General features: G+C 41.3%; 1 protein-coding gene across 2 annotated transcripts in view; it reads right to left on the bottom strand.

Moving 5' to 3' along the window:
- TMEM135 (transmembrane protein 135) overlaps nucleotides 1-25,996 on the bottom strand; it is a 371,662-nt gene that overhangs the window by 88,741 nt on the left and 256,925 nt on the right. For both annotated transcript variants that reach the window (XM_007068579.4, XM_043528656.1), the window contains one exon: nucleotides 15,577-15,623. In XM_007068579.4, coding sequence (XP_007068641.1) covers nucleotides 15,577-15,623 — 47 coding nt within the window. The remainder of the gene's footprint in view (nucleotides 1-15,576; nucleotides 15,624-25,996) is intronic.

Raw genomic sequence — 25,996 nt, 5'->3', positions numbered from 1 at the left:
ATACACATAAATTAGATACCTGGATTGTCCAAAATTGCTTTCAAATAAGCTCTTTCAAGAAAGGGCTTTATTAAAAGCAAGATCACAAAACAGACATCGCAGTAAATGATACATCCCCTTTTGCAGTTTTCTCCCAGTTCTAGCCCTTTAATTGTATTTTCTTCCTCATTCTTGCAGGCCCTACTCTTGTTTGATCCTTATTTTTCTACTCTGGATACTATCCTGGCTCCCCTTCTTATGTCTCTATCTTCTTTGGTAAGGCAGCATATCTGCCCAGATAGATCTGTTAGTCTTTAAGGTGCCACCGGACGCCTTTTTGTTTTTGTGTATACAGACTAACACGGCTACCCCCCGATAAAAGATACATACTTGTTCTTCTAAAATAGAGTGAGTTACTATTCATTCTTCCTCATAAGATTTTTTTTTTTTTTTATTACTGCCTGTTCTGAAGACTTTTCTGAACTGGCTACATAGATAGTGCCTAACTTCTTCACTGAACATTGTCTGGTTTGGAAAGCAACAGGATAAATGAAAGTAGGTGAGTCAAGCGGGGGTTAACTGCCAGTAGACTATTTTCTAATATTCTTTCAGAATGGGAATCTGGGTTCTACAAGGAGTTTAATACCTTGCTACACACTCAGCCAATACTCTAGAGCAGAGATGGGCAAACTGTAGCCCACGGGCCACATCCCTTCTGCCCGGCCCTCGAGCTCTCAGCCAGGGAGGCTAGCGCACGGCCCCTCCCCTGCTGTCCCCGCTCCCCCGCAGCCTCAGCTCGCCGTGCTGCCACCACTCTGGGCGGCGGGGCTGTGAGCTCCTACTGGGCAGTGCAGCTGTGACAGCCGCCGGCCTGCCCTGGTGCTCTAGACTGCACGGCAGCGTGGCTGGCTCCGGCTGGGTGGCACAGCTGCCAGTCCTGGTGCTCTGAGCGGCATAGTAAAAGGGCGGGGAGCAGGGGGTTGGATTAGCGGCAGGGGGTCGGATGAGAGGCAGGGGGTCCCGGGGGGCAGTCAGGGGACAGAGAGCAGGGGGAGGTTAGATGAGGTGGAGGTTCTCGGGGGGGAGGCGGTCAGGGGATGGGGAACAGGGGGGCTTGGATAGGCATGGGAGTCCCGGGGGACCTGTCAGGGGGCGGGGGTCTGGATAGGGGTCAGGGCAATCAGGGGATAGGGAGCAAGAGGGGTTGGACAGGGGCTGGGGTTCCGGGGGGGGTGGTGGTTAGGGGAGAGGGGTCCCAGGAGGGGGCGGTCAGGGGACAAGGAGCAGGGGGTTGGATGGGTCAGGGGGCTCTGAGGGGGGCAGTCAGGGGATGGGAAGTGGGAGGGGGCGATGGGGTTGGGGTCCAGGCTGTTTGGGGTGGCACAACCTTCCCTACCCAGCCCTCCATACAGTTTTGTAACCCAGATGTGGCCCTCAGGCCAAAAAGTTTGCCCACCCCTGCTCTATGGGAAAGAGAAAGAAAAAAAGGTTTTTATTTTGATGCCAAACCTTATATACAAGCCAAAATCAAACCTCAGCTCCGTCCCTCAAGAAACACTGCATCTTGAAAATCAGGTAAAAAAAAAAGTCAGTTTTCAGCTCAACATTTCTAACATTAATTTGCTGTAAATCGAGTCCTGTGAGGTTACTGGCAGTAGAATTTGCTTCTTTGTGCTAGATTGAAAGTGAAAATGGAACATACAACTACTGTTCATTTGGAAAGTTAATAACAATTACAGGTCAATAAAAAGTGAATGAGAAATGAATCTTATTATTCAAATTTTAGGCATGTTCTGTGATCCAGTAGGTCAGGCCCATGCCTGGGAGTCTAGAGACCTGGGTTCTATTCCCAGCTCTGCCAATGAAACACTATGACATTGGGTAAATGAGGTAAACTGTGGACAATGTTTACACAATTTCAGTACCTAATGATAACTGCGTAGAAGCAATGTGGTCTAGTGGTTAGCATATTGGATTGGTGTCAGGGGGTGTAGGGTGCAATCCAGACCAGTAAGGAGTTATGTCACCACTTGCCCTGCAACCCTAGGTGCTTTTCAGTGCCTTGCTTCTGTAGCACCCAGCCTGGGATGCTCACAGCCAGCCTACAAGCATGCAGGTCACATCCTGAGAGTGTGTGCGCCAGACAATTGAATCACCTGATTGTATGTAATATTATTGTATTATAAAAGTGTGTAGAGTGAGCTCTTTTCTGAAAGCTCATGACACACTGGTGATTAATATCATTGTGAAATGTATTTATTACCACTACATGAGGAAATAAGAATGCTTAATGATATCATATTTTGAAGTCTGTGGTGAAACAGGTTCCCTTCCAAAGAGGAGAGAAGGCAGCTATCTACCAGTCTCCAATGAAATTAAGCATGTTGTGACCAAAAACAACAGAAACCCCATTTATACAGGAATCAGCAGGAGGATGGGAAGATCATCCTGAGGTCATCCTGCCTCTTGAAGCAAGGTCATTGAACGTTGGAAGACATAAGCAAGGACAGAAGCCATATATGACATCCATCACTAAACAGACATCAGGGAAAAGAGCTCTTGCAAGCTGAGAAAGATGGGTCCTCCAACCGGGGGCGGGGCGGGGGGGGGAGAGTCAGGGGGGCTGAAGTTTCTGGGAACGGAATGTGGGTGAGACACCGGTTCAGGCCAAGATCTTTCACCTTGGAAGACAAAGGAAGGCAGAATCTTGTACTTCTATGGAAGGTCCTGGAAAGAAGAATAACTGGTGAGAGAAACCATCTTGAATAAAGCCTGTACCTTGCTAGGTTAAGTTTTAGACTTATAGATGTATTTTCACTTTTAGTTGGTTGTAACCCTATCTAACTTTATTCCTTTTACTTGGCATCACTTAATCTATTTCTTATTGTTAATAAATTTGTTTTATTTTTTACTATAAACCAACTCAGTGCAGTGTTTGAAGGAAAGGTTGTATTTACCCCAGTTAATAGGCTGTGAATTAACGTTATTGTTTCTTGGAGCTGTCCAGGACAAGGCTGGACATTGCAGGGCACACGATTTGGGGATGATTTGAGACAGGGTGTGTGTTGGGGTCACCTTGCTGATTGTAACCAAGCCTAGTCAAAGCCAGAGTGGGTCTGTGGGATGTAGACAGGCTGCTGGGGTCAGAGTTACTGAATCAGGGTAGTCTAGCACACATGCTCAGGGTGTGGCCTGCGTGCTTATAGGCTGGCTGTGAGCATCCCAGACTAGGTGCTACAGCAGCAAAGCACTGTAAGGCACCCTCGCTTGCAGGGCAAGTTGTGACACAACCCCTTACTGGTCTGGATTGCACCCCAAGCCCTATGACAACTGGGAGTTAGGAATTCAAGGTTCTACTTCTATTCTGATACTGATGGCTGTGCAATCTTGGGCAAGTCTGCAAGGTACCTACAGTATAATGATTAAAAAAACATTATACAGCATTTTATTTGCAAATAGGATTGGTGGTTTTTTTTGGTTTTGCTCCCCCAACAATTCCATGTTAAACATGATAGCATTAATCAGCTTGGCAAACAGAATACATTTTCCACACTCTCTAGTTTTTGATTCTTACATTTCAGTTCCTCAAAATCTTCTTTAGCATTCTATACAGCAACTCTCATTACCCACAAAATGAGCGCTGCAGATTTCCATAAGGAACAACATTCTACAATTGTGTCCAGTCAAGCATACAAAGATATTAAAATTCATTCATTTCAACTTGATCAGCTTCTGTTTGAAATCTAAAATGCAGTAGTCATTGTTTTTTTTCAATTGCTAGTCAGACCTGCAGCACCTAAAATTTCCAGAAATCAGACTTCAGCAGAATATTTAAGATTTTCCAATTAAAAGTGAAATTACTAAAGAAAAATTGCCTATTGCTGATAAGATGATGGGACTTCAGTGACAAGTGATGCAGAATTCAAGCTATGATTTGAAGGAAAAAATAGAATAAGCGACACAATCGTTTGTGATGAATACATATTAAAACCTCTAGTCCAATTATGATCCTGATTTCTGATAATAAAAAGTGAAACTGAAGACAGCCTAAAAAACAGCTAATTGATGCAATTATAGATATGCTGACTCTTGCTGTTGTGTTGAGAGAATACGGCATCTTTTTACATGACCCTTTGTTCAGAACCAGAGTGGTAGAATACGTTGGTGAGAATTGTCATCTCTGTAATTGAATATTAACCGGAATAAAGCAGTCATCACCAGCATCCAACAAAGTAGTTAAAAATCACATAAAACATTAAATACTGCTAGGCATTCAGTTCTGTCTCAGAAACAAACAACTTTTAACCTGGCTCTTAATTTAGATGGTTAAGATTAAACGATAATGTAGTTAAACTAGTTTCAACACCTGATAACTTTATTCCTATTATTCTGTAGCAGGATTAGCTTCTTTTTGTCATTTACAATCTAATGTTCTGCTAATTAGCCAAAACCAAGTACTAAAAAAGAGTTTTCACCTTAGTAAGAAAGGTGAGGCATAAGCAATATAAAAATCTAAATGGGTGCAACTCCTTATAGTCCTATCCTGTTCTTATAATAATACTAGCAGAATACAATTAAAAGGCACCAAAGAGCTCTTCACATGCAGTTGTCTAAATACAAAAGGGAGCTTAATTGATCAAATAAAAGGGACTGAAGATGTGGAGACACCCAACACTTATAAAACAATTAGGGGCACTCTGAAATACCATTTCAAAAATATAGGATATATGTTTCATTGGTAAAGAAAAGTAAATAGCCAATTTGAGAGTACTGCAATTACAATAATGAAATGGAATGAGAACTCTGCATGAAAAGGGAGATTTCTGATTGGTTTTCAGTGAATTTATACAAGATTCAGTAATTCATCTTAACTGAATGGTAGGAGAGGGTAGCTGCACTTCTCAGGTGTCCGTATCTTATTTTATATTATATTACAATCATAAATATAATAGACAAATATGTTTCATATACATACTTATATACAGAGTGAGAGAGACAGACAGTGGAGGAAACCTCTCTTTAAGACATGGGAATGTATTGAAAAAATCAAGAGGCTTTCATTGAAACAAATCAGCCTGAAGCATTTATATGACTATCTTTGAATCTCTTGAGACGATTGTTAATGGGTTCCCTTGTACAAACTCCAGTACATTATATTAAAATGAAGAATCATATCAGAAACAAGATGTGTAACTCAATATTTCTGCTTGCAAGACTTTTATGTTTTGTGATAGGAAATCACAGAAATGTTCTTAAACAGAAAATACTGTTTACTCATACAGTATCTGTTTCAAATAAATGTTTAGTAAAATAATATGCTTCTTAAATTCCTCCCCACAGAAGACAGTGACTTTATTCTGAATTTTATGTTCAAATCCATTAATCAAATCATCCTACTTCCCTTAATAACTAGTTTCAGCTTGCAAATGCAGCTTTATGCTTTCCTTTCCAGTGTTTAGAGCAGATGAATTAAGACATGTCTATTGTGAATCAGTACTATGTAGTCTCAGGATTAATTACCATAGCAACCAGTCTAGGCCTTTGACAATATATCTTCAAACAAATTGCTGGATTTTCTAAAGGTATGTGGATAGGATTTATATTTAGGTGTTTGTTTATTGTGAATAGATTGAAGGTTTTTCATTATGTAGATTTTTACAAAAGTATACAGTACATACATTACCATGCTCTAAACAGTTTTAGTATTCTCAGCATACACAAAGCCACAGCTAAATACGGAAAACAAAAATGCTACAAAAAAGCTAAGGTATTTAATTTGTATACTCGACATTTGTATTGGCAATCTTCCATCTTAATGGCCCCTCCCTCCCTTCCTTTCTCACCCTCTCTCAACAAAGAGCATAAAGGCTCTGATAATAAAAGAGCCCAGTTTTAATCTATCCAGTTATTCTGGAAATCTATCCCTCCCACTTCCCCCTTGTATTTTCAGGACTGAGTTAAGGTAATGTGGAGTCAAAATTCCATCTAAATCTCTCCTTCAATATCTTCCCTGTCCCAGACACACTGGAAATGTTTTGGAACCAAGGAGAGCAGAGAAGAGAAATGCAGGAAGAAATGGGCATAATAACATCATAAGAATGGCCGTACTGGGTCAGACCAGTGGTCCATCTAGTCCAGTAGCCTGTCTTCCAACAGTGGCCAGTGCCAGATGCTTCAGGGTGAGTGAAAGGAAGAGGGAAATTAGTGAATGATCCATTCCCTGTCATCCAGTACCAGCTTCTGGCAGAATGGTCTTTAACAGTGATTTGTGCATTGCTGCATCAAAAACTTATAAGATGCCAAAAATGGTGTATTTCAAAACAAGTTAAGCAGCCCAAAGTCAGGTGCATGGGCAGGAACTTTTTACTGAGAGGAGTGAATAATAAGTCCAAGTAGAGCTTGTCGACATCTCAAAGTGGGTGGGCAAAGTCCTTTGAGGGATGTTCCCCCACAAAGTTTTGAGATTTAAAAAAATGAAAATTGGTTCAATGTGATTCATTTTATGCATGTATTAAACTGAAATACTGCTTGACCATGTTACAGAAGTTTGGGTGTATTAGGATAATCCAGAAAGTGAGAGAGGTATGCACTGAAGGCCCTGATCTCATGGTCACCTTTAAAGAAATGAGAGAAAAAATGTGGGAGACAACTGAGACAGAAGGAGGTATCATCAAAAGCCTGCATGATAAGAAGAAATTTTAAAAGGAAGAACTGGGATTGTCAGTAAAATATGCCTCTTCTCTTTGTAAATCTAAAACCTGTTATTCAACCCTGCCATACCATGTTAAAGCTGATTTTTCCCCTCCATATTTTTTTTTCTATTCTATACTCCCTGTTTCAGTCTTCTTCTCTCTTCCCTTGTCTCAGTTTCCTTCCTTCTTCTTTCCCTCCCATTCCTACTCTCTTCCTCTTTCATTCTTGCTCTTCTTCCTGCTGTTACCCTCTTGTCCCCCTTCAACTTTCCCCAAATTAACAGATTATAAAGTCAGATGGGACCATCTAGTCTGACCTCACTGGATGGCAAGGCCATAGAACTTCCCTGAATTAATTCCTGTTTGAACTAGAGTAAATCCTTTAGAAAAAAATCCAATCTTGATTTTAAAATTGCTAGTCATGGAGAATCTACCATGACCCTTGGTAAATTGTTCCAATAATTAGTCACCCTTATTATTAAAATTTTGCACCTAATTTCCAGACTGAATTTATCTAACTTCAACATTCAGTCATTAGATTTTGTTAAGACTTTTATCTGCTAGATTGAAGAGCCCATTATTGAATTTCTGTTCCCAATGTAGGCACTTACAGACTGTAATCAAGTCACCCATTAACCTTCTCTTTTTTTAAATTAAATAGATTGAGCTCCTGGAATCAAAATATGAGGCATGGATTTCAATCCTTTAGTCATTCTTGTGATTCTTCTCTGAATCTTCTCTAACTTATCAACATCCTCCTTAAACTGTGGACACCAGAACTGGACATAGGATTCCAGAAGTGTTCACAGTGTGCCAAACACAGAGGTGTAATAACTCCCTACTTCTACTCAAGATCCCCCCATTTACACATCCAAAGATTAGCCCTTTTGGCCAGAGCATCACACTGGGAGCTCATGTTCAGCTGATTATCCGCCATGACCCCCAAAGTCTTGTTCAAAGTCACTGCTTCCCAAGATAGAGACCCCATCCTATGGCTTATATTCTTTGTTCCTAGATGTACAATTTCGTATTTGGCCATATTAAAATACATATCATTTGCTTGCATCAAATTTACCAAGTGTCCCAGACCCCTTTGTATCCATGACTTGTCCTCTTCATTATCTACCACAATCAACTGAAATCTTCCTTTTTTTCCCCGCTTTCCCAGTTAAAGACTGTAACTCCACTCCCACAGTCCAAGCTACAGCACCCTCTCTGTCAGACTTCCTCTCTTTTCTTATGGCTGCTGCATCAGATAAAATGATGTTTGGATAGCTCAGCAGACTTTGCAGGAGGCTGCTTGAAAAACCTGTTGATGCATCTAACCAACCTAGAAGTCAGCTGAGAAGAGCTGAAAGAAGAGTTGTTGGAGGAAGGTACGCATTCTCAGAGATGGAGGATGGACTTATGAGTACGGTGAACTGTCAGGAGTGAAGCTGGGGATAGCCACATCACAGACAGAGATGCAAAGATTAGGGGATGGCAGATTATTTGGAGGGGAAGCTTTTATATGTATATGTCCTTTAACAGTGGTACACCTCGGGACACTGTAATTGGGAAGACAGGGAGAGGGGCTAGCACTCCCACCCCAATATCTGGCAGAAGTGAAAGCCAGACCCAACTATGTTCCACACATGGGGAGCTAGGGTGGTGGGGAGAGAGGATGGACAAGAACGAGATCTGGAAGAGGGGCTGGAGTAGCTTCCACAGTGCATGAGATCAGGTAGGACTCCCTGGCCCACATCGGTCCTTCCTGTCAGCCACCACAGGTCCTGGATGAGACACTCAGCCCGGTGGAGGGGCAAGAGCATGTGCACCACCCACCAGGGTGGGGTGGGGGATGGGACAGCGCACCAGCACATGGGCAAGGGACAAGAAGGTGTCAGTGCACAGGGCACCAGCCACCAGGAAGGCACTGTGCACCAGCCCTCTCGGAACTGACGTAGGAGTGGCAGTAGGAACTAGCAGGATGCCCCTTCCCAGGCTGAGGCCGGCTGCCCCTGCCGCCCCCCACAAAGTTTCAGTAGCTCCCCTTGCTTCCCCTCCTATCCCTGTGCCCCTCCATTCACAGGAAGCTTCCTTCACCCACACTAGGGTTGCCAACTTGATAATATTTAAAAACTGAACACTCCAGCAGCAGTGTCAGAACCTCCTCTGCCCCGCCTCTTCCCCCCGAGGCTCCACCCCTGCCCTGCCTATTGACCCGAAATCCCTGCCCCTGTCCTATCTCTTGTCCCCAAGTCTCCACCCCCTTCCACTTCTTTTCCTCCCTCCTCCATGTCGCTCACTCCTTTTCCCCTTCCACTTCCCCACCCGGGTCAGGAGGGACTCGCCTGCGGAGCTGGGGCTGGGAGCTGCAGCTGCCCGATGCAGGTAGGAGGCAGCCCAGGCTCCGTAGGGGCTGATGTGGGTGATGACCTGACATCGCCCCGCCTTCCTCACCCACAGTAACTGGACAATGGGTCAAGTAGATCTGAAAGGACACTATCGAGTCCCCTTTTCGACTGGACTTTCCGGTTGAAAACCAGGCACCTGGCCACCCTACCCCACACCCTCACAAATAGGCTGTGGGAACATAGGCCAAAAACGTTGGTGGCAGGGAGTAACTTGAAAATTACTAAACAAAGGCGAAACAGAAAATGTTCCCTAAATACTCCAAACTTGAGAGGAAAGAGGACTGTTTATTATGGCCCCATCAGAGGTAACCTTCCTTCTTAGTTTGGTGGCATTTTCCACTCAACCCATACATCTCAATGGTTGGTGCCTACAGTCGTTGAAACCGTGCAGGTAGTGACTCCTCTGAGAGTAGCTTCTGCACTTAAGTTGCCTTCAGAAAGAGCTTTTGGGGTGATTGTCAAAACTACCTCTCAATTCTTTTCCTCCATCTCACTTCCTTTCCCCCTTCAAGTCTTAAGGAAGAAAGGAAGACCCAGTGGTGAGTAATGGATGCTAGCAAATGAATCATCGAGCTGAAGGCTTCATTAGCTCATGTAGATTCCCAATTCCTCTGCATCAGTGCAAAGTCTCGTTCTGTGAACAGTGCCACAGCAGACAGAAAATCAAGTTAAGGGAGGGAGAGAGCTACCCTTTCCAGCAATTACAGTACAATGCTCCGAGAGTTGGGCTTATAGTTTAGTCAAAAACCAAGCGAGGAACAACATTACAACCTTTAAAAATTAAATTTGTCCTGCTGCAGTTTTCAGATGATCTGCTCTGATATCCCCATGCAGCTTCAGGTCCTAAACCCAGGTCTCAGGAAGATCTTAATGGACAATTTACTCTTATGTATTACAGCATTGATTGCCTTTCCCTTTATCTAGTGTCTTCAGCATGCCCTTTTCCACTCTCCTCTTTCCCCATCCCTGTAACATGGGGCCAGCTATACAATGGGAAAGACTGAGGACTTATTTAGGCCTTTTTAATAAGTTACTTTCAAGAGGCCAACATAAGAATTTTAATTAAACCTGTGCATTCAAACTACTTGCATTGTGTACTTAAATTGCCTTTGTATATCAGACTTTGCCAAATAGTTTGTAGGAAATTTGTGTGGAACTACAGCTATTCCCAACAGACACCCAGTTGCGTGTAAAAATATCATAACGCATTCTTTTGCAGAAGTGCATATCTTAAGTTATATTATACAGTGCCAAGACTATTAGTAGAATGAGCCAAACCAGCTTCTGCTAAAGTCTCAGGAACATTATATATATATATTCTCATTTACGTTAGAACAGGAGAGCTTTTCTTCTGCCCATAAAATTAAAAATGTGTTGGTCATGACATTCACATGTGGTAATGAGACCTACCAATTCATATAGACTTCGGAAAACCTTTGTCTTCACATTTACTTTTAAATAGACCATGTTAGTAATGTTCAGGATTACAACAGTGAAAAGGCAATGACCAGTAATGAATTCGTTGCCCCAAACTCTGAAAAAGAGAAAATGAGTTTTATGTCTAGCAGGCCAAAGTGAATCACTCTCAAGTGATTTCCTGTTTATACCTGCTTTAAAACAAACCATTTTCTAAACTTCCCCTGCGAACAGAATGATTAATAATGATTGCTGACAAATTCCCTGAGCAAAATACTTTACTTGTAGCAAACGAGCCAAGTTACAAAACAAAATGATCAGCCATATTTTTAAAAATGGGATCTCTCTGAAAACAGCCAACTTAGAACATTTCAGTCATAAAAAAGAGGTGATCACTAAAAATGGAGCCAAGTCAGAAAAGAGTTAGCCAAGTAAGAGCAGATAGACTTACAGCCATATTTCTCTGCACAGATCCCACATGTAGATTTAGAAGAAGATAACTATTACTCCGAATTGCATCTAGTTTAATTTGGCTGTTTGAATAGCTAACGCCTTGCAAACTTGCTCATTTGTAACAAAGATGGTTTCAAATATAAGTTGTTTCTTAAATTCAGAGCTCATAAAAGGTATTGGACTGATCTCCTGGGCACTGAAGTTTTCATGTTTAGCCACATGTGAGAAAGGAAGGAATAATGTGAACTACTGACACACATTGCTGTGTTCTAAATTAGCTGTAACCAGCTAGGAGAAAAAAGCCAGGGGATCTTTATGGACAGTTCTGTGAAAACATCTACTCAGTGTGCAATGGTCATCAAAAGAACAAAAGAAAATGTTTGGCTACATAAAGACTAGTTTAGAAAATAACATTAGAAATACTGTAATGTCATTTTATAGACAGGCGCTATGCTGTCACCTTGAGCACCTCACACGTTCTTATCTACTGCTGGAAATGGCCCACCTTGATTATCACTACAAAAGGTCCCCCCCCCCCCGGCTCTCCTGCTGGTAATAGTTCACCTTACCTCATCACTGTCCTTACAGTGTGTATGGTAACACTCATTGTTTCATGTTCTCTGTGTATATAAATCTCCCCACTGTATTTTCCACTGCATGCATCCGATGAAGTGAGCTGTAGCTCATGAAAGCTTATGCGCAAAAAAATTTGTTAGTCTCTAAGGTGCCACAAGTACTCCTTTTCTGTATGTTCAGTTCTGATCACCCTTGTCTTGAAAGTGAAAAAACAGAAATAGAAGTGGTCTGAAGATTAGCAGAGGAAATGAACTGGATGCATGAAAAGACTTCCATCTGAGGAGAGACTAAAAAGATCAGGATGGCGTAGTTTACAGAGGAGACAAATAAGAAGGGACACGAAATAGGTATATAAAATGACTGATCAAGAGATGATATATAAGACAGCACCTGATTTAATACAAGAATAAGGGGTTTTCCAAAAAACGTAAAAGACAAAACTTCAAAAACTGAGAAAAGGAAATACCTTTTTACACAATGAATAATAGGAAAGTTTGTGTGGATATACTTGAAAATTTTCTTTCTCTGAGTAAAAACGTCCACAGATCCATTATGTAGGATCCTCAGCCTATTTGCTGCTGTGGAGGAAGACTCAGACATGCCAGACATTGGCAGGAAGAGGTTTGGTCCTGCCAGTTTGAATTAAACTTCCACAGCAAATGGTAACTCCTGATAAAATGGTCTATATTGAATTTACTTCACAAATAACTCAAGATAGATATTCCATATACTGCAGAGCTTAACAGAAACGTATACATTTATCAGCTGAACCAAAGGTCATATCAAATCTTTGTTTATAACAGAACAATCACCTTAGGGCGGGCTGGATCTTTGAAATTCATTGTGCTGAGAAAGGAAATATTCAGGGAGACATGGAAAAAATGTCCTATTCTCATGTAATAGCGACCACATATTTGCTACAATGAGATTAGCGGTGTGCCTCAAGGGAGAGAGATAACCTTATTAAGATTATATACAGATATTGATTTTTTTCTCTTTTACTAGTGGACTACAGATTGGAGCACTTTTGTCCCAAAGGCAGCATCAGCCAAGCTCAACTTGGAGAACAAAGAGCATGTGTGAATTGAACCATGTAGCTGCTTGGAAGATCCTTTCTTATAAGGCATGTGACTTCAGTCTTCCTCATGAGGCTGTTATTGCCATAGGAAGACAGTTCTGGTATTATCAACATAAATTGTTGTTGTTGTCTTGTAGATCCTGGAAAAGGCCACCTTAACCACATGGGATATTCTAGAACTGATGGACAAACCAAAGGCCAAAAACCTTCATTGGAAATGCTGTTGTCCCAAGATAAAGCATAGGTTTTTCCTGTGGGATCAATAAATGGGGATATAGAAGATGTTCCCCTACAGACAATGGGAAAATCCTCTGTGTGATGAATGTCTGAGTAGATTTGGGTGTCCCTATCTTGAACTACATATTTTCTGGGAATCTGTTGGAGGTCTTCCAAGTTGAGCTCCTGATGAATTTGTTTGTCACCAGGAACAGGAGATTTGTTTGTCACCAGGAATAGCATGCAGTAGAAGTCCCTGGGGTTTATTGACCAACTCTGCACCAGATGACAGATAGTTTAATGACTATTCCCCATGTGATTTGTCTTCTTTTCTTCCTGTGACAGCCCTTGTAGCTCCCTACACGAAGCTCCCTCCAAAGGCTCCTGGGAAAAGGAGCTTGGGGGTTGAGAGATTTATCACTGATGAGTGACAGGACAAGGTCCTGAATGAAGGTCCTATGTCTTCACCATCTGGGAGCAGAGGGATTCTGCTGCAGTCACTAGGCTAACAATTTTCTCCCTTGTTGCAAACCAGACTCCAGACTTGCAGATCCAGAGGGTACTCTGAAGTCGAGTGCTGCATCGGGTTTCCCATTTGGGCCAGGTTAATTGAGAAAAAAGACTGGAGAGACCCTGGTTCAAGAGAAGAAAAAAGGGATGGGCTTGAGGGCCCATTACTACATTCACTCTTATCCTCAGAAATAGAACGGAGACCAACATCCTCCATCTGTGGTCTTTTTTGTAGAGGATGGAAATATGGTGCAGCTGTACTTAGATCATAGCTGGAATCATGGCCAACCTTTGGGCATCACCTTTCTCTTTTCTTTGAAGGTACTCTGACTGGCCCCTTGTCCTGACTCCCCTTGTCCTGCATTGTCCTAACTCCTCATCTAGCTCCTCAGGGTTGCCCTTCCATTTCAGTCATTTTTGAGGAGGCAGGAAATCTGTTCTGCAGAAAGGGAGAAAGACTGTGAACCACGCCCCACAGGATTGTCCTCTGAAGGACCTGTGACTACACAAATCTTTAAAATCTACATCCCTCACTATGTGCGGTGCAGTGAGGTCATAGTAGACCTGTAGCTTGGCCTTCCTTCTGGGTTTATCTTTCATGCCACACTGCACAAAGGACAGCAAGGACTTTCTCAGAAGAATCTTCTGGCCACGGACTAAAATAGGTTATTGTACCAGTTGGATCACAGTATGGCAAATCATATGTTACTATAGCATGGATAGAGACATTAAAATTTCCTGATGCTGCCTCATTAGTATGCTTCGATCCTGTCCTAAAGCGACTGGGCTACTAGAAGAGAGAAGGTGGTTTTGGTATCCATCCAAGGGACTCTCAAGCAGTGGTATTACAGAATGACACATTCAGTGATGTCTTTGATTAAGCAAGAATTTATTAGAGTATTTCACAGAGAACAAAGGGAATTTTTAAACGGCAACATACAATATATTGCTGTGCTAAATGCCCTACATAGGCTGGTTAATGGAGGAACTCAGCACATATTCCTGTGCTATACTCAGTTTTCATTTTAGCTTTTAATTTCCTCTTTAAATCACTCGTTCACCACCACAGAAACAAACAAATAATTAGCAACTTTTAAAATAACCAGCATTCATAACTTTCACAAAATTACCCAGCATTTTAGATTTTCTTATAAGAATTCCTCTAGACAGGTGTCTAGTATCAACATTACAAGTGAAATCCCCCAGGCTAATCATATGCTGCCATAACACAGCTAAGGAGAGCAGCACATAACAAAACAAAGAGGAGTCTGCCAATTTCAGAATCTTAATGGGTAGTGGATGAGGAAAGGAATGCTTTTTAGAAGCTTTTACAATAATGTTTCCCCCCTCCACAGTATATTCTCAGCCAATACTTGTAAGTGATTCAATGGCTATGTAATTATGAAAAACAAAACAAAACACAGTTGTGAAACTCCAGGACTGCTACCAGAAAATTCTAACACAAAGGTTGTAGGTATATGTTATTTTAAGGAATGACTACCAAATATAGGGATGGAATGACGTTAGGAAACTGATATTTAAAATTCAAGTACTGAAGAGTTACACATTTTAAATATACATTTCTTACAAACTAAGAAAAGGAACGTTTTCTAACCAAAACCAGAAACTGCATAGTTTTAAAAAGAAGAATACAAATTGATATATAATAATAAAGTATGTAAAAACAAATTAAAAACCATCTACACTCCAATTAAAAATAGGGACAGCTGCACTCCAAAAGATATTTTACAATCACTTCTTTTATTGTGATTTTACAGTTACTGAAATGATCAGTATACATGCTGTATGTATTAGTTCATATGCTCCTAATATTTACTTATAAAGAATAACAACTATCTTCCTAGCAGTAAACCATTCAGAACAACTGGGATGGAATATAGATGTTTCATACCTACAAGGGCTGCCTTGGCACAGTTTTCATTAGTTTAAATACGTTCCACAGCTATTTATCTGCATGTGTGTGTGTGTGTGTGTGTATACACACACACACACACACACATTACACATAAACACACACCTCATAAACTCACTTTTCTTCTAAACTCTTTGGATGATTTGTCTTCATGCACAATTAAGTTTTTGGGACTACCAGCAGCAAGAGGCACTAAGACCTATCCAGCAGGCCTGCTCCAGAAATATACTAGGTGGTGGTATCTTGAGCTCAGAATCAAATAAGTGGGCAATTTTCTGTTTCAAGTAATCCTTTAATATGAATAGAAATACTAGTAACATAACATACCTGAAAAAGAACATGAACAGAGCAGCTGTGATGCAGAACAAAAGGACCTACAAGAAGGAGAAAGAAGATTATTACATAAGAAGGTTAGACTAACTCTATATCTAAATCTGTTTAGGATCAGAGGAGGCCTCACAGACATTAGAATGTGAAGTTTACCTTCATTTTCCATGTTGTATGGGCCTGATCCAAAGCCTATTGAAGTCAACAGAAACAATCATCATTTCAGTAGGCTTTAGTTCAGGCCCTGTATAAATGAATAAATAAAAATATAAAAGCTAGGTCAGGATGGTGCAATGACAAAAACCAGCAAAGTAGGCAGAGTTTGAAATAATGTAAGATTGATTTCCTTCAGGTAAAGTTTTACATAACCAGCCATCGGATGACATGTTCTACAGTTCACTCAAATGGAAGGATACCAACATTGTATGGAACAGAGATAAATTTAGATCTGTGGGGGACAGTTGAGCAAAATATTTTCTTTAATGGCCTGAGAACATCACCTTCAAGACCATCCTAGGAGTAGGAATTTGGAACTTTTATCATTTTATTTTTAGTGTTTTCCATTTGGAAATAATACAGAGCACAGTATATACAGTGTAATTATTCAGACATATCTTACAAATACTTACAGGCAACTTTCCCCCTTTTTAAAGTACCCTAATGTAAATATACTATAGATCTAAAGGGCTAGAAGACTCTATAAGGAAAGAGTAAATAAAACTGAAATGGTAACATGAGGGGAGAAAGTGAATGCATATCATTAAATTATTGTAGTCCTTTCACAAGTGACCCGATAACTTTGCTTATTGTTCCTATTAGTTTCTCCATCAGGGCCATTCTAGACGACTCTTTAAGATAGTCAGCATAGGAAGGAAAAATATCTAATTTTCATCTGAGTGTCCACTAAGACAGGAATGTTGACCTAGGATAGCAAAATTCAGTCATTTTTAGCATTCAGCGAACTTTAGGGGGAACACTTGAGATGTCGCATTTAGAACTGTTACCAGCCTTTTCCACATGGTAGGGATACTGCTTCCAAACTTTCACTATGCTAATATAGCATTTTTTATTTTCAAAGTGCTTTACAAACGTTACTTTTACTATTATTCAGACCAATGGGGTTTAAGGAGGAATTTATTAGCAAGTTTCCAAACATTTTTCTTTCGTTTCCTTTTAAAGGTTGTCAGAAGCAGCACACAATATTCAGGATTGCCTTTTAGACATTCAAAGCAAAATTCTTTGTCCATGGAAGTCAATGGCAAAATCCCATTGGCTGCAACGGGGCTAAGATTTCACTACAGAAGAGGGATTTTCTCCCATCCGCTGTCACTGTAAAAGGGCCAGTTGAGTCCCACGTCCAGCCAGAGAAGAATTCCCCCTAGTGTAGGCTTTGCACAAAGCAGCTTACACTGTTCTGTGAGGCTCCTGCCACAAGCCCCAGCATAGGGGACATGTCATGGGCACAGGCAGGGTTGCGGTATATGCTGAGGGCAGGGCTGCATTACACAGTGCTGTGGGGAAGCTGGGAAGCACTATCAACCATAGGAAGCTGTAACTTAGGCAGCCCTATAGGGCTGCATACAATACTCTGGAGCCCTCACTGTTCCCTGCAGTTGCCCACAATTGAGAGGACACAAAAATGCTTAGTTCCCTGTGCCTCCTAGTGATGCAAGTGCTGTGCCTCTGTGCCCCAAGAACTTCTGGCCTCTTCGAGATTGCAAACTTCTTGTGAGGCACTCAAACACTACTGATGGCTGAAGTTTAAAAACAAGGAAATTTAGAGAGAATATTACGTTTGGACACAATGTTATCCAAAAGATATGGACAAATGGAAGGGATTTCAAAAGAGAGCTATGTAGGGTCACCCTATGTCCTATTTTGGCTGGGACATCCATTTTTTAGGCCCTGTCGCAGCCGTCCCAACTTTTTTGACAAAACTGGGCATTTGCCCTTTTGCTCTGATCAACAGCTGGTAAGAGCAAACGGGACGAATGCAGAGTTTTGCCAAAAAAATGGGGTGCGAACCCTAGTGGGACGCAAAGGAACACATAGGAGCTGGGGGAGGGGACGAGTGGCAATGCCCGCCCTGTGGTCGAGGATGGGTTAGGGGGAGCGTCTCGTGCTGACCTGACCTTCATGCAGGGAGGAGAGAGGAAGCTTGAGAAGCCGAGTGCGTGGGCGGGCGGGCGCTGGGGGACCTCAGACCATGAGCTCTGTGTGCAGGCTTAGAGGACCAGCCCCATGTGCAGGGGGGAGGGGGGTTGGGCTGGCCCCGGGCACTTGTGGGAAGGGGGATCTCAGGCCAGCCCCGTGCGGATGGGAGGCTGGGAGGGCTTTGGCCAGCCCTCTTGAGGGGAGTGGGTGAGGGAGGGAGCTGCTCGGGCCAGCCCAAGGCTATGAATATTTTCAAGAAGCAGGAGAAGAGGTTGAAAGAGCTGAATAAGAGGGAGAATAGTGACTTAGGGTGGTGCATGGAGGTATAACTAGAAGAATGTGATAAAACTTAAAAAGGAGAAAAATTAAGCTGAATATCAGGAAAAACTGAAATCTACTAAGCTCTGGAAAAGGGAAGTTATGCAATCCCTACTGCTTGGGACTTCTATCAATTAGACTGGCCAAGACACTTTAAAATATAGAGTAATGAGTTATCTTCTAACTTATTAGTCGTCTTCTCTAATTTGCATTATTACTTTGCTTAGGTTGTGTTCTTAAATAAAGAATTTGTACCACATCTCAGGTAACATTGTCAGTAAAACAGTGTGGTAAAATTAGGAGGATTTGTTTCAGTTTCGTAATAGCCTGCTCAAACCAGAAGCATACTTACATTTATGACTAAAGTACTTAATTTCTGCAGTTAATGAAACTACTGTTGCACATATAAACACTGCACTTCTGGTGAGTACCTGCTTCTTCCCCCTGCATGTTTTCACAGCTACCTCTCGGCATAGTCCCATACAGAATTTCCACCCACATGTGCTGTCACAGTTGTAGCTCAGCATGCTGGCAAAAGTTAATTATTTTGTTTTAGCAGCAGTGATGACATTGGCAGCAGTTCCGTTTGTTACAAGGTCTGTTTGATCCCAAACAGCCAACTGGGGAGCATGTCATTAGATAAAGACTGCTGTTCAGATGTGTCATCTAGAAGTACTCTGCTGACTTGAGATTAAAATATTATTCTTCATTTTCACCTACATCGTCTGAGAACATTTTTAGTATATATGCACCATTTTCACTGATGATTTAACTGAAATTCTGTAGTGAAATTACTTCAAATAAATTTAAAGTTCCCTTTATGAAAATCTGCTTCTAGGTCACCTCCATATTGTATTTTGTTCTAATCTAATCTTTACAGTTTGCCAGCTTCATAAAGTAAACTCCCCTCTCATTACCACACTCACCTTGGGAAATAAGCACAAAGTGACGTAAAAGATTACATTACAAAAAATCTTAATATAAAGCAGTTGGGAGCCAAAGTAAAACTCCCTTAATTCTCAAGGAATATTATAATACTTAGGTAATTGAAGTCAATGCCCAATTTATTATGCAACCAAGCTATAACCTGATGGGTCAGATCTTTCCCCTATTCATTTGAAATAGAGAAACAAAGAGGAGCCTTCTTTCGAAGGCTAAACTTCTGTGCAAAGTAACTTATGATGCAAATACAAAAACAGACATATATAGACAGGGAAATGTACAGTAAGAACTTCCTCCGACTTTACAGAAATAGTTTGCATTAATTAGTTGGTAGTAGACTTACAGTAAGGAGGAAATCCTGGCCTTATTGAAATCGGTGGCAAAACTCCCATTGACTTCAATAGGGACAGATTTCACCCTAAGTCTTAAATATGCTGTTAATTAAGAAGACATCATCAACTCAAAAATCACACTGTGTGAAAACATATCTACTAATGATTTTAGTAACGTGGGAAGATTACCACAAGGAATTAGAGGGGAAAAAATGTCTTTTTGTTTGTTTACTTTGTGTTTGATTGATTTCACTGATTTTCCTGATCCTAATGAAGTTACTCTCTTAAGTAAGTATGATTCGGCCTAAGGGTTACAAAGTCAGGCCCTTACTTTCACTTGTTTGTGAGCAATTGGGGGACAGAAAAATAATTTTTAAAACAGGAAACATTGTAAAAACAAAAAACAAAAACCCGAAATTGACAAGGGAACTCTAGTAGGAGAAAAAAGAAAAGGAGTACTTGTGGCACCTTAGAGACTAACCAATTTATTTGAGCATAAGCTTTCGTGAGCTACAGCTCACTTCATCGGATGCATACTGAGGAAAATACAGAAGATGTTTTTATACACACAAACGAGAGACTGCTGAATTGGAATTAATTTGCAAATTGGATACAATTAACTTAGGTTGAATAGAGACTGGGAATGGTTGAGTCATTATAAAAAGTAACCTATTTCCCCTTGTTTATTCCTTCCCCCTCCTCCCCCCCACTGTTCCTCAGACGTTCTTGTTAAACCCTGGATTTGTGCTGGAAATGGTCCATCTTGATTATCATACACATTGTAAGGAGAGTGATCACTTTAGATAAGCTATTACCAACAGAAGAGTGGGTTTGTTTGGTGGGGGAGGGGGGGGAGAGATAACCTGGATTTGTGCTGGAAATGGCCCACCTTGATTATCATACACATTGTAAGGAGAGTGATCACTTTAGATAAGCTATTACCAGCAGGAGAGTAGGGTGGGGGGAGAGAAAACCTTTTGTAGTGATAAACACCCATTTTTTCATGGTTTGTGTGTATAAAAACATCTTCTGTATTTTCCACAGTATGCATCCGATGAAGTGAGCTGTAGCTCACGAAAGCTTATGCTCAAATAAATTGGTTAGTCTCTAAGGTGCCACAAGTACTCCTTTTCTTTTTGCGAATACAGACTAACATGGCTGTTACTCTGAATCTAGTAGGAGAGGCATCCCCTGAAACGACTTTTAAATATTTTTTTTAAAAAAAAGCTGACCAGATTTCAAGATCATTGTGTCTTATTAATGTGTTTTATCTCTGTACATGCACTTAGAGATGTTTGATAACAGATTTTATAAACCTGTTAGATTACATTTTATACATAAACTGGTTGTATTTTAAAAGTTTCCTTCATTTTGTGAACAAACAAAACAAGGAAATAGTTGAGGGACTGCAAAATGAGCTATGCCCACACACAGATGCCTGAAGTAACCTCTAAACCACAAGGGGAAAAATTGGTTTTAGAATATTATTTAAAATAACAAACACCTCTCTGGATACTGTTTTTAAGGGAAAGATGTGGGAATTAAACCAAAACACATGGCATCCCTGAATGAAAGGGACGAAAAACCTTTCCAGCTTATGAAGTTTGGCTATGGCCAGAGTCATAGTTTGCCTAGGATTTAGCAGCAAGAGCAAATCCATGTTCCTATATCCGCAGCTACCACAACATTAATAATTTCAACTGCAGTGATTCAGGGCTGCAAATGTTAACCAATGTTTTAAGCCTGAGCAATTGGAATGTTTATAATAAGATGACAAAGTCTCACACATAAGGTAACCCAAGGGAGATATTTTACAGAATGTATCCTTCATTTCCTATTACTGCCATATATTTTATTAACCCTCTTGTTATTCTGCAGCTTGAGTGTTTACACAGAAGTAGTTTTGCTTCCTGACAACATTAATGTTTTTACACTTTAATATGTTCTCATAAGAGTCTAAAAAAATAAACAGTAAAAATTGTTCCCTTCATAATTTAAGCCATTGTTAAATGAAAAAGGAAAAGGCTAACACAGTGCTCAAACAAAACTAAACAAATGCCCTCTGTGGATTAAAATTGAACATTCATAAAATCTTTGAAGTGAGAATCATGAAATGTTTAATTACCTACGAGGTAAAAACTTGTATAGTATTTTCTATATTAATATTCTCTCAAAAATACAAACGAAGAATGAACATATATAACCAAATAATCACATATATCAATCAAGTCCATTGGCTCCCAGGCTGAATTTGTAGGGCTAGCGATTAGAAAAACATTGTTTTTCTTGTAAACAGAACACACAGGATGTGCAGTGAAGCAGGTAATCCCATGTCATTTTTATGGGACTTTTTCCCCCAGTATAAAAGCACACAATATATCAATTTAAAAAAGTAAGTATTTTTGACTTATAACTAATCTATTTTATCATTAAGATTTATGATGACTAAGAGGAATTAGCAAAGTATTGGTTTACTCTTTACTGAAATTGTATATGACTTTACATACCAAAACCATTCACTTTTCCTATTTATTTTCTGTACCCTTAAATAACTATGCCTAAAATACTCAGGCAAATGGACAAAGGGGAAGTAATCCAATGACAAAATAAAGATAATAAACCAGATTGATGAAAATTTACTGGGCAATGAAATGAGGGTTCTCACGAGAGGGTGAAGTGAGAAAGAAAGTAGAGAGAAAAATGTGAAGATAACCATTCAACAACAAAAAAAGTGTTGTCCCACAGTGAGATTTTCAGCAGGAAACATAAGATTATTTCCTGAAGCAAGACTCATGGAACTCACACAAGAATAATATTTCAAACAAAACCTTACTAATCCTACAATAATTGTTGTAATTGCCACAGGGGTGTTATGAAATTGCAAATGGGAAAGGAAGTGGATTCATAAGTCTGTCTCTATTAAGACATAGTCAAAAATACAAAAAAAAGGCAAGCGCTGGACTGGGGCAAAGTAAAGAGGATGGAAACTGAATGATTTAATTGGGGATTGGTCCTGCTTTGAGCAAGGGGTTGGACTAGATGACTTCCTGAGGTCCCTTACAACCCTGATATACTATGATTCTATGAAACATCACATAAATACCATTACAAAGGAGTCTTCTCAAAAGGTTAATCATATATTATTACTTTTGTGAGAACAGCAATAACATTAGGTTTCTGTTAACTTTAAATTGTTAGACTGGCTTCTGTAATTTGTAATTGAACAAACACTTCACCTGCAGATAGTTATTATATTCCAGTTTATTTCTAAAAACAGAGATTGTGAGGGATAGCATAAATGTCACACACACATTACTAAATTTTCTTTTAATTTTACTTTATTGGCAGAGATCAAACTCTAAACAATAGCGTGTTACAATGGAAGTTATTTCAAGAACTCCAGAAGTTCCCATATAAAATAAGCGCCAGACTAATTTATTTCTGGAAATAAACTGGAAAGGAATTAGTATTTATCATGGATCACAAATTGAATGAGAATAAACAATAAGGTGCAGCTGCAAAAAAAGACTAATATTCTGGGGCATATTAACAGGAGTGTCGTATGTATGACACAGGAGGTAAAACTGCCCTGCCTCAACACTGATGAGGCCTCAGCTGGAGTATTGTGTCCAATACTGGGCATCACGCTTTAAGAAAGATGTGGAAAAACTGGAGAAAGTTTGGAGAGGAGAGAAACAAAAAATGATCAAAAAATTTAGAAAACCTGACCTATGAGGAAAGATTAAAAAAACCAGTGGGCCTGTTTAGTCTTGAGAAAAGACGACTGAGGGGGATCTGATAACATTCAAAAGTGGCTCTTATAAAGAGAATGGTGGTCAGTTGTTTTTTATGTTCACTGAAGATAGAACAAGTTGTAATGGGCTTACTTTGCAACATGTGAGATTTAGGTTACTGTGATGGGATGGACTCGGTTGGAGGCCCCCTGCTGGAGGTCTCGCGGCCTGGCCTCACTCCATTCCAGAAAAGAGCAGAGGAGAAGTCCTCCAGGCAGCCTAGAGTGGCTTCAGGAGAAGCAGCCAATCACAGGGGCTGCTGGAGTGGCCGGGAGGGCCATATAAAAAGAAACAGCAGAGATAGAGCACTCAGTTGCTGCCTGGAGCTGGAAGAGAGAAAACCGGGTTCCTGGCTGGCTGGCAGAGCAGCAGGATCACAGACAGCTCAGTGCAGGCAGTTCTGAGCCCAGGGAGGGCTGCTGAAGACAGGGGGGAGTTAAGAAGCAGCTCCTGGCTGGCTGAGGAGACCAAGCAAGGACTGACCCCAGAACCTACGCAGACCAAGCGAGGGTACCACAATGGACTCTGTTGGTGGGGTTAAAGACTGAGCCTGGCGGGGGGAGGCTGCCAAACAAGACATACCAACGGAGGGTATCACAATGGGCCCTGTTGGACTGTTATAGAGGATAGTGTCTCCAGGGAGGAAGCCTTGGTGGAAGGTAAAGACTGTATACCCCGGAAGGGGTTTGTTCTGTTCCTCCTACAGACAGTGTCTGTGACTCGGCTGGCGGGCTAAGTGACTGAAGACCAGTGTTCCCACAAATTTTTCCCACACGTGCGGAATGAATTTTGTTATGTGCACCAGTATGGAGATGATGTGTGACACGCCACCTTCATATTGGTGCACATATCAAAATTCATGTGGTGGGGGTGGTGCTGAGGGATTTGGAGTATGGGAAGGGGCTCAGGGCTGGGGCAGAGGTTTGGGGTGCAGGGATGTGAGGGCTCCGGCTGGGGGTGCAGGCTCTGGGGTGGGGCCAGGGATGAATGGTTTGAGGTGTAGGCTACTCCGGGGCTACGGCAGGGAGAGAGGACTCCACCCAGCAGCACCTGGGCTGGGGCACGGGGGAAAGACGTCTCTCCCCACCGCAGCAGCTCCAGGGCTGGGGCCACAGGATAGGCACTGCACCTGTCCCTCGGCTGCGGCAGGCCTGGTCCGGGGCTGGGTTTGGGCTTCCCCTCCCCTGGCTGCGGCAGGTCCGTGGCTGAGTTGGGGCTGGGGGAGGGGTGCACCTCTGGGGCGTGGCTAGGTTGGGGTTGGGGGAAGGGCACCTCTCCCCCGGCCGCGGCAGTTCCAGGCTGGGTTGGGGCCGTGGGAGGGGTGTTCCTCCCCCGGCCATGGCAGGTCCCGGACGGATCAGTTCCCTGAGTGCCTGCGCAGCACTTAATAGGCTGCTGTGCAGCTTACAGGGAACTTAGCTGAAGACCCGCCGAAGAAACCATTAGCCAGAGGGGGTTCTCACGAGAGGCAAATGCCAATCCCTTTACAGTTAGATATTAAGAAAAACTTTAACTGTAAGAATAGTTAAGCAGAGGAATAGGCTTCCAAGGAAGGTTGAGGAATCCCCATCATTGGAGGTTTTTAAGAAAAGGCAGGACAAACACGTGTCCAGGATGGTCTAGGTATATTTGATCCTGCCTCAGCACAGGGGGCTGGACTAGATGACCTCTCAATGTTCCTTTCAGCCCCTACATTTGTGTTACTTTTATAGATTCAAGACCACTCAGAGTGAGATGCAGGGCCATAGTAGCACCACTAGAGGCAGAAGGAGAGGCACAGGGTAGACAAAAATCACTGTAACCTTCATTCAACAAATACGACTTTTCAAAATCTCCTGCCTTATTTTCAGACAACCTTCAGGGCCAGAAAAACACAGAAAATTACCTGCATTAGTCAAAAGATGCACACGCAATATGTACTTTGCAGCCAGTATTTTCAATAACTACAAAACAACAAATATATTAAAGCAAAACTCAAATTTCAAAAATGACAGCAATCTTGAAAAGGGAAAAATACTTAATCTATAAATAATATAATTTTGTATTTTAAAAAAGAAAAGGAGTACTTGTGGCACCTTAGAGACTAACCAATTTATTTGAGCATAAGCTTTTGTGAGCTACAGCTCACTTCATCGGTGCATCCGATGAAGTGAGCTGTAGCTCACGAAAGCTTATGCTCATATAAATTGGTTAGTCTCTAAGGTGCCACAAGTACTCCTTTTCTTTTTGCGAATACAGACTAACACGGCTGTTACTCTGAAACCTTTGTATTTTGAGTGAATTAAAGTTGGAAAATAGTATCCAGCGGGCCGGAAGTCTACTCCAGGTTTTTTCCTTGCATGGTCCATCCATACTTGATTTATGTTACAGGGTCAATAAACTGAGCTTGGCAACATATAGACCTTGATGTTTTCCAGCTGTAGAAACAGATAAATCAAGAAGACAGTCTAAATGTTTGTAGAAAGAGTGATATACCCTGTGCCACTGCTTTTAAAAATAACATTTACACTATATTTTTATTTAAATGTCTTTAATGAGATGCAAATAAACTACAAAAAAAGAACACTGTTACATGGTAGGTCAGTAAATTTGATGTGTAAATGTTTTATAGGTTTTGGAAGTCACTTGCTGTATCATATTACATTTTATAAAAGAAGTAAAGTTGCTGACAACGCATAGAGGGGCAGATTTTCAGAAGTGCTCAGTGCTCACAATCGATGCCAGACTTTTCAAAAGAGCTCAGCTCACATTTAAACATTGAAATGAAATAGCCAGATTTTCAAATGTTCATCACTCAGCAGCTCCCAACTGCAGCTACTGAGCACATTTGACATACAGCTGCGGAAAAACTGGCAGCTATGGTTGGGGTAGATAGGTGTA

This window comes from Chelonia mydas, chromosome 1 (assembly GCF_015237465.2).
Source record: "Chelonia mydas isolate rCheMyd1 chromosome 1, rCheMyd1.pri.v2, whole genome shotgun sequence".
NCBI lineage: Eukaryota > Metazoa > Chordata > Testudines > Cheloniidae > Chelonia > Chelonia mydas.
This window is presented reverse-complemented; position numbering and strand designations above follow the sequence as displayed.